Source organism: Cyprinodon tularosa, unplaced genomic scaffold, assembly GCF_016077235.1.
Source record: "Cyprinodon tularosa strain WSP-4 unplaced genomic scaffold, ASM1607723v1 ctg1119, whole genome shotgun sequence".
NCBI lineage: Eukaryota > Metazoa > Chordata > Actinopteri > Cyprinodontiformes > Cyprinodontidae > Cyprinodon > Cyprinodon tularosa.
In genome coordinates this window covers 1-14,414 of record NW_024037915.1, presented here as the reverse complement: position 1 = coordinate 14,414, position 14,414 = coordinate 1, and the positions used below count along the sequence as shown (strand labels likewise).

General features: G+C 51.0%; 2 protein-coding genes across 2 annotated transcripts; one reads left to right on the top strand and one right to left on the bottom strand.

Annotated features, from left to right (window-relative positions):
* The first annotated feature begins 558 nt into the window (after positions 1–558).
* Positions 559–8,911, top strand: asnsd1 (asparagine synthetase domain containing 1). The gene is made up of 4 exons (XM_038299454.1): positions 559–640; positions 718–2,088; positions 5,105–5,286; positions 8,635–8,911. The coding sequence occupies exons 2-4, from the start codon at positions 772–774 to the stop codon at positions 8,870–8,872; spliced, it is 1,737 nt and encodes a 578-aa protein (XP_038155382.1). The 5' UTR covers positions 559–640; positions 718–771; the 3' UTR covers positions 8,873–8,911.
* A 2,041-nt stretch (positions 8,912–10,952) lies between these two features.
* Positions 10,953–14,408, bottom strand: zgc:136439 (uncharacterized protein LOC678627 homolog). The gene is made up of 8 exons (XM_038299465.1): positions 14,168–14,408; positions 12,748–12,837; positions 12,600–12,679; positions 12,407–12,522; positions 11,921–12,018; positions 11,772–11,840; positions 11,643–11,701; positions 10,953–11,574 (listed from the first exon to the last, which is right to left on the bottom strand). The coding sequence occupies exons 1-8, from the start codon at positions 14,357–14,359 to the stop codon at positions 11,454–11,456; spliced, it is 825 nt and encodes a 274-aa protein (XP_038155393.1). The 5' UTR covers positions 14,360–14,408; the 3' UTR covers positions 10,953–11,453.
* Between the last annotated feature and the right edge of the window lie 6 nt (positions 14,409–14,414).

Here is a 14,414-nt window from a genome sequence, read left to right as displayed (position 1 = left end):
ACTGACGGATCTATTTAGTGTTTTCTCTTTCTGTGTCTCTATCAGACTGTGGTCTGGTTCATTAATGAACTGCACTGGTTCTATTGGTCCCACTGGTTCTATTGGTCCCACTGGTTTGTCCCAGTCCTTCATGTCCTCTAGGTCTCTTTGGTCCTCCTGGTCCTCCAGGTTCCCCAGGTCCTCCTGATCCTCCAGGTTCCCCAGGTCCTCCTGGTCCTCCTGATCCTCCTGATCCTCCTGGTCCTCCAGGTCCTCCAGGTTCCCCAGGTCCTCCTGGTCCTCCTGATCCTCCTGGTCCTCCTGATCCTCATGGTCCTCATGGTCCTCCAGGTCCTCCTGGTCCTCCAGGTTCCCCAGGTCCTCCTGATCCTCATGGTCCTCCAGGTCCTCCTGGTCCTCCAGGTTCCCCAGGTCCTCCTGGTCCTCCTGATCCTCATGGTCCTCCAGGTCCTCCTGGTCCTCCAGGTTCCCCAGGTCCTCCTGGTCCTCCTGATCCTCATGGTCCTCCAGGTCCCCCAGGTCCTCCAGGTTCTCTTATGGCTCCTCTCTCCCCGTCTCCTGCAGAAAGTCTACGTCCAGCAGTGGAGCAGCAGCATCTTCTTCGTGGCCGACCGGAATCGGACCCTGAGTTCCTGTAAAAGTGAGTGAGACCAGTTCATTGAGCAGAAAGCGGTTTTCGTGTGGTGGTTCTGACCCGACCGGACCTTCTGTCTGCAGAGGACCTGGACCGCTTAAAGAAGGAGCTGCAGGACCTGTGAGGCGGAGGCGGCCATGTGCGGCATCTTCTGTGCGCTGAGCCCACCGGCGACCCGGATCCAGGAGGACGCCGAGTTGCGGGACTTCCTGCGGAGCAGAGGGCCGGACTCTAGTCAGGACCTGACGGTCTGCGGGTCCGACCCGGGGTACCGCTGCTTCTTCTCGGCCCACGTTCTCCACATGAGGGGCCTCCTGACCCCTCAGCCGCTGCGGGACGGTGCCGGGAACGTCCTGCTGTGGAACGGGGAGGTGTTCGCAGGCCTGGAGGCGGAGCCTGAGGAGAACGACACTGCCGCCGTTTCTGGGAGGCTGGAGTCCTGTAGAACCGCTGCAGAGGTCCTGTCGGTTCTGGCCGAGGTCCGCGGGCCGTGGGCCTTCGTCTACCACCAGAGGGAGCAGAACTTCCTGTGGTTCGGCAGAGACTTCCTGGGTCGGCGCAGCTTGCTGTGGAGAAGCACTTCCGGGGCGCTGGTTCTGAGCTCGGTGGCGGCTCGGCCCACCGGGTTGGACGGGGACTGGAGGGAAGTCCCGGCAGCCGGAGTGTTCCGGGTGGATCTGGAGGAGTTCGGACGGACCGGTTCCCTCTCAGTGGAGGCGTTTCCCTGGGACGGCGCCGCCGCCGCCGAGCCCGGATCCTCTCCCAGCGACTGCCAGGTGGTTCTGAACAGGGACGGCCTGCTCCTCCCCTCGCCGGTCGCTCCTTTAAATCTATCCCTCCCTCCCCCCTCGGGTCGCACGGAACCACCTCCAGAATCCCGCCTCTCAGCCTGGGAGGATCTGCTGGCTGAGGCGGAGTGGCGGCGCGATGAGGCGGAGCGTCTGATCCACGTTCTGAGCGAGGCTGTGAGGAGACGGGTCCAGGTGGCGCCGCCCAGACCGGGCGGTTCCGCCTCCGTGGCCGTCCTCTTCTCCGGAGGCGTGGATTCCATGATCCTGGCCGCCTTGGCGGACCGCCACGTTCCGGCCCATCAGCCCATCGATCTGCTCAACGTGGCCTTCCAGCGCCGGGACCCAAAACCACAGAAGAAGAAGCTCCAGCAGGCGGCCGGCGCGCGGACGTCAGACCCGTTCGACGCTCCTGACAGACTCACAGGAAGGGCGGGTCTGGAGGAGCTGCGGAGCCTCAGCCCAGACAGGAAGTGGAACTTTGTGGAGATCAATGTGACGCCGGAGGAGCTGCAGGAAGCGCGGCGCCGGCGGATCCGTCACCTGCTGCACCCTTTGGACACGGTGCTGGACGACAGCATCGGCTGCGCCGTGTGGTTCGCCGCCAGGGGGGCGGGGCTGGTCCTGGAGGACGGCGCTCCGAGGGCCTTCACCTCCTCCGCTAAGGTGAGCAGGTGGAGCAGATTCACGGATGATTTCATCTGAAAGACAAAAGTTTCCATTGATTTAGTTTTTTAACTTTTTGGAATCTTCAATGCAAATATTTTTATTTGACTAATTTTGTTTTTCTGTCATCTTTACTCTAATTAATGATTAATGGTTATAAATTAGTTACTAATTACTTCAGTGATCGATCATTCCAGCCGCCTGCAGGGAAACAGTCGCTCAGGAGCTGCTTCCATGTTTGAAAGCAGTGATCAGGGGTCCCAGGGGTTTCCAGGGGTTTCCAGGGGTTTCCAGGGGTTTCCAGGGGTTTCCAGGGGTTTCCAGGGGTTTCCAGGGGTTTCCAGGCTCATACAGATTTTCTTCTTTATTTAAGGTTCCAGGAGGGAAAAGTTCTGCAGGTTCTGATAGAAACGATGGTTTTAGTCGGTTATTAGCAGAAGTTCAGACAGTCGGCGATTGTAGAGCGGATCTATGTTAGAAGATCCCAGAATTCACTTCCTGATCAAACGTCAGCAGGAATGAAGGCGGCTGAAGGTCACTGATGCTGCTCTGTCCGTCCGTCCTTCTGTCCCCCTGTCCTTCTGTCCGTCCGTCCTTCTGTCCCCCTGTCCTTCTGTCCATCCGTCCTTCTGTCCTACCGTCTGTCCTTCTGTCCATCCGTCTGTCTGTCCTACCGTCTGTCCTTTTGTCTGTCCGTCCATCTGTCCCCCTGTCCTTCTGTCCGTCCGTCTGTCCTTCTGTCTTTCCTACCGTCTGTCCTTCTGTCTCTTAGTCCATCTGTCCTTCTGTCCCCCTGTCCTTCTGTCCATCCGTCTGTCTGTCCTACCGTCTGTCCTTCTGTCTGTCCTTCTGTCCATCCGTCTGTCTGTCCTACCGTCTGTCCTTCTGTCTGTCCGTCCATCTGTCCTTCTGTCCATCCGTCTGTCTGTCCTACCGTCTGTCCTTCTGTCTCTCAGTCCATCTGTCCATCAGAACTGATTCTAATGACTGTGATGAGAGGAACAGGGACCTGGTCTCTTTGAATTCTACATTTTAAGGAAATATGAACATATTTAGATTTATTATATTTATTTTTATTATTTTCTCGGCCAGTTTTGCAAAGAATCTCAGCAAATAACATAAATCTGTCCAGTTTCAATGTGTTTGATGTGATGAACATTTTAGACAGAATTGATGGTGAATTTAACCTGAGGATGGAGGAAACTCTGAGCTTCCAGTTTGATCAAAGCTGCTTTTATTTAGTTCAATCAACTCTAAATATTTCATACGTTCACAAGAGCAATGAAAGCCATCGTCAGGGGAGACCTGATTCCACCAGTCACCATGACAACAGGCTGTTATCAATCGTCAATGTCCTCTCTAATATTCATCTGTGTTAAAGCTAACGCTGCTAACGCTGCTAATCATGCTACTAACGCTGCTAACGCTGCTAATCATGCTACTAACGCTGCTAACAGTCGCACCCAGAAACAATATAAAAGACATCTAGATGCGCTTTATAAATATATAAATGTTTAATTCTGTGTGGATTAATTCTTTATTCAGCTGCATAAACTTGTTCTTTGATTGGATCTACTGACTGATTTCATTTTTAATGAATTAAAACTATGACAGAAAACTGCTGATTTAAGCTGCTGCTGACCCGACATAGGATGTTACCATGGTGATAATATTATTTTGGTAAGACTTGAATATTTTGTTGGAATTAAAGGAACAGCTCTAGACTGGTTTAAATCTGATCTATCTGATCGATTTCAGTTTGTTCATGTTAATGATAGATATTCCTCAGCCAGAGTTCTAATGAAAATGAAAAAGAGAGATCATATCTCTCCTATCCTGGCTTCTCTTCATTGGCTTCCTGTTAAATCCAGAATAGAATTTAAAATCCTCCTTCTCACATATAAAGCCTTAAATGGCCAAGCTCCATCTGATATCAGAGATCTGATTGTTCCTTATGTTCCTAACAGAGCACTTCGCTCTCAATCTGCAGGTTTACTAGTGGTTCCTAGAACTTCTAAAAGTAGAATGGGAGGCAGATCTTTTAGTTCTCAGGCTCCTCTCCTGTGGAACCAACTACCAGTTTTAGTCCGTGAGGCAGACACCCTGTCTACTTTTAAGGCTAGGCTTAAAACTTTCCTTTTTGATAAAGCTTCTAGTTAGAGTGGCTCAGGTTATCCTGATCTATCTCTATAGTTCTGCTGCTATAGGCTTAGACTGCTGGAGGACATAGGGACCCCTTTTTCATCATTCTGCTTCATTCTATCTCTATTCTCCCACTCTGCAGAATCTGTTAGTTCAATCTCTAACGTTCTGCTCTCTCTGCTTTTTCTCATAGTAGCTTCATCTGGTCTGTTCCTGTTTGGCTGTGACTCCATCCTGGAGAGAAATATCAGCTGTGCTGCTGCCATCAACACCTTTGTTTCTAGATGTTGGAGCTTGGCCTGTTTTCCAGTGTAGTCCTGTTTCTCTGACTGTGACTAACTGGATGTGCTCTCTTCATCCTCTGACATGGGAGCTGGCTCGGAGCTCGTCTGCCTGGCTGTGTGTTTCCTGGACGGGGCCGCCTGTGGAGCTGGTTGCCTTTTGTATCTATGCTTCTTTTTCTATGTCTGCTTCTGTCTCCTTGAACCCCAGTGGGCCTCAGCAGATGGCCGCTCACACTGAGCCTGGTTCTGCTGGAGGTTTCTTCCTGTTCAAAGGGAGTTTTTCCTCTCCACTGTCGCTACAAGCATGCTTAGTGTGAGGGATTGCTGAAGAGTCAAAGAGTCGATGCAATCAGCTGGTTTTCCTTAGATAGAAAACTTTGAACCAATCTGACTGGATGATCTGGTTGTTCTGGATCTATAAAGATGACATGATGTGAATTGGAGCTATAGAAATAAACTGAATAGAATAGAATTGAATGAACAGACATGGGTTGAGGAAATGCTTTAAATGACGGTGATGTGAGCAGAGGACCAGTTCTAATGACTGAGGCTGCTGTTCTGACCCTGATGGTGGTTTCTGGCCCCTGCAGGTCCTCCTGTCTGGGATCGGGGCCGATGAGCAGCTGGCAGGTTACTCCCGTCACAGAGTCCGCTTCCAGACATCTGGACACCAGGGACTCCTCCAGGAACTGTCCATGGAGCTGGCCAGGATCTCCTCCAGGAACTTGGGCCGAGACGACCGAGTGATCACGGACCACAGCAAGGAGGCCAGGTACGGGTTCCTCCAGGACCGCCTTTCCCAGAACCGCCTTTCCCAGAACCGCCTTTCCCAGAACCGTCTGGTGAATCTCTGGACCTCTTTGGATTTCTAGTCCACCTTTTAATCCCATTTCATTAATTTACATCTTTAGGTAATCATTAATCCCTCAATCTGGGCTGGAATCCCTCCATTTCACTGTAATCTTCCCCCTCACGGTCAATCCCTCTGCCTCTGCGTCAATCCCTTCAACTCGACATCAATCCCTCCACCTCGACTTTAATCCCTCCACCTAATTGTAAATCCCTCCACCTCGACTTTAATCCCTCCACCTAATTGTAAATCCCTCCATGTCGGCGTTATCCCTCCACCTCGCCCTCAATCCCTTCACGTAATTTTCAATACCTCCACATCCGTGTCAGTCCCTCCACCTGGGCATCAATCCCTCACCTGGGCGTCAATCCCTGCACTTCGGCTCGGCGTCAATCCCTCCACCTAATCATCAATCCCTCCACCTCGCTGTCCATCCCTCCACCTCGACATCAATCCCTCCACCTCTGGGTCAATCCCTACACCTCGCATCACGCACCGGCATCACGCCGTAGGGGTTCCGACATCACGCCGTAGGGCTTCTAACCTCACGCCGTAGGGCTTCTAACTTCACGCCGTAGGGCTTCTAACTTCACGCCGTAGGGCTTCTAACTTCACGCCGTAGAGCTTCTAACCTCACGCCGTAGGGCTTCTAACTTCACGCCGTAGAGCTTCTAACCTCACGCCGTAGGGCTTCTAACTTCACGCCGTAGAGCTTCTAACCTCACGCCGTAGGGCTTCTAACTTCACGCCGTAGTGCTTCTAACCTCACGCCGTAGGGCTTCTAACTTCACGCCGTAGGGCTTCTAACCTCACGCCGTAGGGCTTCTAACTTCACGCCGCAGGGCTTCTAACCTCACGCCGTAGGGCTTCTAACTTCACGCCGCAGGGCTTCTAACCTCACGCCGTAGGGCTTCTAACTTCACGCCGTAGGGCTTCCGACGTCACGCCGTAGGGCTTCCGGCATCACGCCGTAGGGCTTCTGACGTCACGCCGTAGGGCTTCTAACCTCACGACGTAGGGCTTCTAACCTCACGACGTAGGGCTTCTGACGTCACGCCGTAGGGCTTCTGACATCACGCCGTAGGGCTTCTGACGTCACGCCGTAGGGCTTCTGACGTCACGCCGTAGGGCTTCTGGCATCACGCCGTAGAGCTTCTGACGTCACGCCGTAGAGCTTCTGACGTCACGCCGTAGGGCTTCTGACGTCACGCCGTAGGGCTTCTGACGTCACGCCGTAGGGCTTCTGACGTCACGCCGTAGGGCTTCTGGCGTCACGCCGTAGGGCTTCTGACGTCACGCCGTAGGGCTTCCGACGTCACGCCGTAGGGCTTCCGACGTCACGCCGTAGGGCTTCCGACGTCTCGCCGTAGGGCTTCTGACGTCTCGCCGTAGGGCTTCTGATGTCACGCCGTAGGGCTTCCGACGTCACGCCATAGGGTTTCTAACCTCACGGCGTAGGGCTTCTAACCTCACGCCGTAGGGCTTCTGACGTCACGCCGTAGGGATTCTGGCATCACGCCGTAGGGCTTCTGACGTCACGCCGTAGGGCTTCTGACGTCACGCCATAGGGTTTCTAACGTCACGCCGTAGGGATTCTGGCATCACGCCGTAGGGCTTCTGACGTCACGCCGTAGGGATTCTGGCATCACGCCGTAGGGCTTCTGATGTCTCGCCGTAGGGCTTCTGACATCACGCCGTAGGGCTTCTGATGTCTCGCCGTAGGGCTTCTAACCTCACGCTGTAGGGCTTCTAACCTCACGCTGTAGGGCTTCTAACCTCACGCTGTAGGGCTTCTAACCTCACGCTGTAGGGCTTCTGATGTCTCGCCGTAGGGCTTCTAACCTCACGGCGTAGGGCTTCTAACCTCACGCCGTAGGGCTTCTGACGTCACGCCGTAGGGATTCTGGCATCACGCCGTAGGGCTTCTGACGTCACGCCGTAGGGCTTCTGACGTCACGCCATAGGGTTTCTAACGTCACGCCGTAGGGATTCTGGCATCACGCCGTAGGGCTTCTGACGTCACGCCGTAGGGATTCTGGCATCACGCCGTAGGGCTTCTGATGTCTCGCCGTAGGGCTTCTGACATCACGCCGTAGGGCTTCTGATGTCTCGCCGTAGGGCTTCTAACCTCACGCTGTAGGGCTTCTAACCTCACGCTGTAGGGCTTCTAACCTCACGCTGTAGGGCTTCTAACCTCACGCTGTAGGGCTTCTGATGTCTCGCCGTAGGGCTTCTAACCTCACGCCGTAGGGCTTCTAACCTCACGCCGTAGGGCTTCTAACCTCACGCTGTAGGGCTTCTAACCTCACGCCGTAGGGCTTCTAACCTCACGCTGTAGGGCTTCTGATGTCTCGCCGTAGGGCTTCTAACCTCACGCCGTAGGGCTTCTAACCTCACGCCGTAGGGCTTCTAACATCACGCCGTAGGGCTTCTGATGTCTCGCCGTAGGGCTTCTAACCTCACGCTGTAGGGCTTCTAACCTCACGCTGTAGGGCTTCTAACCTCACGCTGTAGGGCTTCTAACCTCACGCTGTAGGGCTTCTAACCTCACGCTGTAGGGCTTCTAACATCACGCCGTAGGGCTTCTGATGTCTCGCCGTAGGGCTTCTAACCTCACGCCGTAGGGCTTCTAACCTCACGCCGTAGGGCTTCTAACATCACGCCGTAGGGCTTCTGATGTCTCGCCGTAGGGCTTCTAACCTCACGCTGTAGGGCTTCTAACCTCACGCTGTAGGGCTTCTAACCTCACGCTGTAGGGCTTCTAACCTCACGCTGTAGGGCTTCTAACCTCACGCTGTAGGGCTTCTGATGTCTCGCCGTAGGGCTTCTAACCTCACGCCGTAGGGCTTCTAACCTCACGCCGTAGGGCTTCTAACCTCACGCTGTAGGGCTTCTAACCTCACGCCGTAGGGCTTCTAACCTCACGCTGTAGGGCTTCTGATGTCTCGCCGTAGGGCTTCTAACCTCACGCCGTAGGCATGCTGACGTCACTGCCTGGTTCTCTGCGGTTAATCTGCTTTCTCTCCGGTCAAAGAAAATTCGCGTTTTCTTGGTTTGGGTTTTTTTTAGATTAAAATGTTGGAACAGTTTGTAGATTTATTGCAGCGCTTCAGCTGAAGCTTCGGCTGCAGACGTTCTGAATCTGGTTAAACGAACAGAAGCTTCTTGGTGGACAGCAACCAAGCAAAGGATCTGGACTGGACTCTGATTGGCTGATCTGGCTCTGATGGGAGCCGCGGGTCGTTAACCGGAGTCCTGTGTGGTCCTCAGGTTCCCCTACCTGGACGAGGATGTGGTGAGCCTCCTGAACTCCCTCCCCATCTGGCAGAAGGCCGACCTCCGGCTGCCCCGCGGCGTCGGGGAGAAGCTCCTCCTCAGGCTGGCGGCGCGGCGGATCGGCCTCGGCCCGGCGGCCGTCCTCCCCAAGAGAGCCATGCAGTTTGGGTCACGGGTCGCAAAGATGGAGGACACCACTGAGAAGGGTTCGGATAAATGCAGAAGATTGTGATTTTTTTGATGGAATGGAAATAAAACCAGTTTGTCTGAATGTGCGGGCGTCACGGTCCTGGTTCTGTTCTTTACTTTGCTCCTTGTTTTCTACTTTTATTGGTTTAATTCCTATTTTGTTGTAGTTTCTAGATTTATATTCTCAGGTTTTTCTGTTGTTTTCCTCTGTTGCCGTCTCGTGTTCCTTTCCCCTTGGCTCCCTCGTTGTCTCCTCCCACACCTGCTCCTTATCAGCTCGTTAGCGCTGCCTTCGTCTCAGTCAGCTGTTTATACTCTCCCTCTGCTGTTGTTGGTTCCTAGTCGTTGCTGTTGTCTTCCTCGTCTCTCCCCGGCTCCTCATGTTTGGTTTCCACATTTCTCCATAGTTCTGCTTTGCTTTTCATTATTAGTTGGATTTTTGGATTCCTGTTTCACTACATTAAACTCTAAGAAATCTCCTCAGCCTCTCTGCATTTGGGTCGTCAAACCTCATCAAACCCTGACGGTGATGGACCAAATGTTTAAACTTTAAAACTAGAAAGCTGGTTCACTGGTTTAATGCAGAGCTTCACACTCTGAAGCTAAATGCTATGAAACATGAGAGAAAATGCTTCTACATGCCAGATCTATATCCAATCTTCCTTTCTGATCTAGAATCCTTGAGAAAGTAGTTGCCAAACAAGTGTGCGATCACTTCCACCATAATGAACTTTTTGAAGAGTTTCAGTCTGGCTTTAGAGCTCATCATAGCACTGAAACAGCTCTGGTGAAAGTCACTAATGATATTCTCATGGCCTCAGATAATGGACTTGTATCTGTGCTCGTCCTGTTGGATCTCAGTGCTGCATTTGATCCAGTTGATCAGAATATTCTTTTAGAAAGACTTGAATATTTTGTTGGAATTAAAGGAACAGCTCTAGACTGGTTTAAATCTGATCTATCTGATCGAATTCAGTTTGTTCACGTTAATGATAGATCTTCCTCAGCCAGATTGAAGATGAAAATGTCCTTATGTTCCTAACAGAGCACTTCGCTCTAGATCTGCAGGTTTACTAGTGGTTCCTAGAACTTCTAAAAGTAGAATGGGAGGCAGATCTTTTAGTTATCAGGCTCCTCTCCTGTGGAACCAACTACCAGTTTTAGTCCGTGAGGCAGACACCCTGTCTACTTTTAAGGCTAGGCTTAAAACTTTCCTTTCTGATAAAGCTTCTAGTTAGAGTGGCTCAGGTTATCCTGATCTATCTCTATAGTTCTGCTGCTATAGGCTTAGACTGCTGGAGGACATAGGGACCCCTTTTTCATCATTCTGCTTCATTCTATCTCTATAGTTCTGCTGCTATAGGCTTAGACTGCTGGAGGACATAGGGACCCCTTTTCCATCATTCTGCTTCATTCTATCTCTATAGTTCTGCTGCTATAGGCTTAGACTGCTGGAGGACATCGGGACCCCTTTTTCATCATTCTGCTTCATTCTATCTCTATTCTCCCACTCTGCAGAATCTGTTAGTTCAATCTCTAACGTTCTGCTCTCTCTGCTTTTTCTCATAGTAGCTTCATCTGGTCTGTTCCTGTTTGGCTGTGACTCCATCCTGGAGAGAAATATCAGCTGTGCTGCTGCCATCAACACCTTTGTTTCTAGATGTTGGAGCTTGGCCTGTTTTCCAGTGTAGTCCTGTTTCTCTGACTGTGACTAACTGGATGTGTTCTCTTCATCCTCTGACATGGGAGCTGGCTCAGAGCTCGTCTGCCTGGCTGTGTGTTTCCTGGACGGGGCCGCCTGTGGAGCTGGTTGACAGTTGCCTTTTGTATCTATGCTTCTTTTTCTATGTCTGCTTCTGTCTCCTTGAACCCCAGTGGGCCTCAGCAGATGGCCGCTCACACTGAGCCTGGTTCTGCTGGAGGTTTCTTCCTGTTCAAAGGGAGTTTTTCCTCTCCACTGTCGCTACAAGCATGCTTAGTGTGAGGGATTGCTGAAGAGTCAATGAGTCGATGCAATCAGATGGTTTTCCTTAGATAGAAAACTTTGAATCAATCTGACTGGATGATCTGGATCTATAAAGTGACCTGAGATGACACGATGGGAATTAATAAACTGAATAGAATTACAGAAAGTTCTGGATCATTTTATTGCAGAAGGTTCTGGATCATTTTATTACAGAAGGTTCTGGATCATTTTATTACAGAAGGTTCTGGATCATTTTATTGCAGAAGGTTCTGGATCATTTTATTACAGAAGGTTCTGGATCATTTTATTACAGAAGGTTCTGGATCATTTTATTGCAGAAGGTTCTGGATCATTTTATTGCAGAAGGTTCTGGATCATTTTATTACAGAAGGTTCTGGATCATTTTATTACAGAAGGTTCTGGATCATTTTATTGCAGAAGGTTCTGGATCATTTTATTACAGAAGGTTCTGGATCATTTTATTACAGAAGGTTCTGGATCATTTTATTGCAGAAGGTTCTGGATCATTTTATTGCAGAAGGTTCTGGATCATTTTATTGCAGAAGGTTCTGGATCATTTTATTGCAGAAGGTTCTGGATCATTTTATTGCAGAAGGTTCTGGATCATTTTATTGCAGAAGGTTCTGGTCCGGTTCTCCTACACCATGTAGGACTGGACCTCCTGGAGCTCCTCCCTGAAGTAGCGGTCACATTCCAGGTAGGACGGCAGGTTCCCCACGTCAAAGCGACCCGATACCTCCAGAACATGGACCAGTTTCCTGGAACCAGAAAAGTCAGATTCAGAACCACAGCAGCCGGATCTGGACCAGAACCTTTCCTCTGCTACCTGGGAATGAGCCAGGAGACAAAGTTTCCCGGAGCGTCTCTGGCCTCGATCGGAGCGTCCTACGGATGAAAGGAAACTGTTCAGAACCAGAACCTGTCGGGTCTAAAGGTTCTGTTGGGTTTTTCTCACCTTCTTCTCCTCCAGGAAGGCGTGGAGCAGAGGAAGGCTGCTACTGGAGAACACGTAGAAACAGGGACACTGCAAGACAGAACCACACCATTAGCTGCTGCTGGGCCGGAACCAACCGGACCACAACCGGGTCAGAACCACATACTCACCGCTCTCCTGGACTCTGTCTCTGAGGGCTGCGGCTTCTCCTTCATACAGCGAACGCGGAGGTTCTCCTCCACTTCCAGGATCCCGTACTTCTGGGTCTCTGCAGAACCAGAACCCCATCAGCTGTGGACGCAGAGGGACTCGGAGCGATGGACACCGATAGAACAGAACCAGAACCCCAGAGGGACTCGGAGCGATGGACACCGATAGAACAGAACCAGAACCCCAGAGGGACTCGGAGCGATGGACACCGATAGAACAGAACCAGAACCCCAGAGGGACTCGGAGCGATGGACACCGATAGAACAGAACCAGAACCCCAGAGGGACTCGGAGCGATGGACACCGATAGAACAGAACCAGAACCCCAGAGGGACTCGGAGCGATGGACACCGATAGAACAGAACCAGAACCCCAGAGGGACTCGGAGCGATGGACACCGATAGAACAGAACCAGAACCCCAGAGGGACTCGGAGCGATGGACTCACCTTGGTCTCGGCACCGATAGGAAAGGACCAGGCAGCTGTCCTCGCTCTCCGCCTGCAGCTCACAGACTCTCTGCTCCACCGCCCGCAGACTGAAGTCCTCCCTGAAGAGTGTGTCACTGCAGAAACGGGTCAGAACCGAGGCTGAGACCCAAACGAACCCTATTTGATGAAGCATGTTTCCAGCAGAACTCACCCCCCGATAACCATGACTCGGTCCCGGATGTGGAAGTGTCTGACAGCCAGCTGCAGGCAGGCCACGGCGCCCAGACGCTCCTGGGAATACAGCGGCGTTTAGACGGAACCAGAGGTTCTGGAACAGACCGGGTCCAACATCTATTTACCTCATTGGTTCTGGTCTGGTCACACAGGACTTGGACGTCTGGAAACTCTTCGGCCCATTGTTGGAAGGCAGCGTGGTGCAGAGCGTTGGTCTGAGGAGAGGAGCAGGTTCTGATCAGTAGAAACATCAACAGAACTCCAACATTCAGGTCCAATCAGAACCCGACCAGAACCTAAACATTAGTTCTGCTAACAGCAGGTAGGGCGTCCAGGTGGGTCCTCCTGGGGGGGCAGGGTTAGGGTTAGGCTGCAGCCCAACATCCAATCACAGAAGGTAGAAAAAAGCATCAGATGATTGGCTGAGACTGATGACGTGTCAGACCAATGTCTGCCTGTCATTGGTTGGAAACCCAGAGAAGTTAGCGTCACGCTAAATGATGGGTTAACTCTGAACGGACAGAAGAGCATGAATTTATGATGAAGACTAGTTAGGACTCGTTCCATGGCTGCTGCAGACTCTAAGGTGCCTCATTGATGAGGCTTTATTCTATTCTATTCTATTCTGGGTTAAACAGGAAGCCGATGAAGAGAAGCCAGATATGATCTCTATTCATCAGAACTATAAACTATAAATAAACGTTCAGAGGTTCCTCATTAATGAGGTGTCACACCGTAATGCACCGATTAATGCATTCATTAGTGCAGTGGTTCCCAAAGATTTTCTTCTGGGCCCCCCTTTGGATTACGATCCACGCCCTCCCCCCCCAAAAAAAAAAAAAAAAAAAAAAAAATCAACTGGGCACACACATCGTTCAACCAGATATAATAAACTTATACACATATTTTGTTTTCAAACTCCACTGAAGTTTATTTCACACTTAAGGTTGCAACAAAACAAACTACACCATCTCCACAGTGGAAAACTTTTATGTAACTATTTTTTTCATAGTTCTATACTGTAGATCAGAAGAGGATTCTTTGCTGTCTGTGTTATTTTAAACAAATTTCTTTTTTATTATTTGGAACAATATTTAACTTTGCTATCATCAATACATTAAAAAAGCCTCTGTGCAAAATGGAGTGAAAACATTGAACGGCTCGCTGAGTTTTTTCTTTGTACTTTAATCCTCCCATCTTCTCAGTGGCTGCAGTGAGCCTGCTTGTTGCTGCAGCGTCACAGCTGTCCATGATGCTCAGTCAAGCACTGGTTTCTTTCATCCATACCGCTTCCCGGTATTTTCCCGGCGTTTATATTATATTTTTCCTATTCAGCTGCTTTCTTTAATCCTCTTTAATCCCTCAGAATTATAACATAAATTACATTAAACCAGATTATGATGTAAACCTTAAAAATTTAATGATATTTCGCATAATGTGCTTTTAATGCTACAGAAACCACCGCCCTAACAGCAGGTCCGGTCCGGTTCGGCCCGGCTGTATGAACAGGTTCTGGTTCCGTTTCTGATGGGAAGAACTTCCTACCACCACATAGATCCCGTCCGCGGTTCCGGAGCGCCTCAGAGCCCGGATCCAGTAGCTGATTAGCGGACACTGAGCCACCGGCAGCAGCGGCTTCGGAACCCCGATCAGGTGGCCGAACCTGCCGCTGGCATCAGAGGAGACGTCCCTCTGCAGTCTGGTTCCGAACCCGGCGGCGAGAATCACGGCCTTCATTTAGAACCCTGATCCGGTCCGGAACCAAAGTCCAACTAACTTCCCATTCTTCTTT

What these genes read in the sequence shown, in the direction of transcription:
- asnsd1 (XM_038299454.1), top strand. Translation starts at nt 772, where the DNA reads ATGTGCGGCATCTTCTGTGCGCTGAGCCCACCGGCGACCCGGATCCAG. An exon ending in CCTTCACCTCCTCCGCTAAG is followed by an intron (nt 2,089 to 5,104) that starts GTGAGCAGGTGG and finishes TGGCCCCTGCAG; the next exon opens with GTCCTCCTGTCTGGGATCGG. An exon ending in GACCACAGCAAGGAGGCCAG is followed by an intron (nt 5,287 to 8,634) that starts GTACGGGTTCCT and finishes TGTGGTCCTCAG; the next exon opens with GTTCCCCTACCTGGACGAGG.
- zgc:136439 (XM_038299465.1), bottom strand. Translation starts at nt 14,359, where the DNA reads ATGAAGGCCGTGATTCTCGCCGCCGGGTTCGGAACCAGACTGCAGAGG. An exon ending in CGGACGGGATCTATGTGGTG is followed by an intron (nt 12,838 to 14,167) that starts GTAGGAAGTTCT and finishes TCCTCTCCTCAG; the next exon opens with ACCAACGCTCTGCACCACGC. An exon ending in AGACAGAGTCCAGGAGAGCG is followed by an intron (nt 11,841 to 11,920) that starts GTGAGTATGTGG and finishes TCTGTCTTGCAG; the next exon opens with TGTCCCTGTTTCTACGTGTT.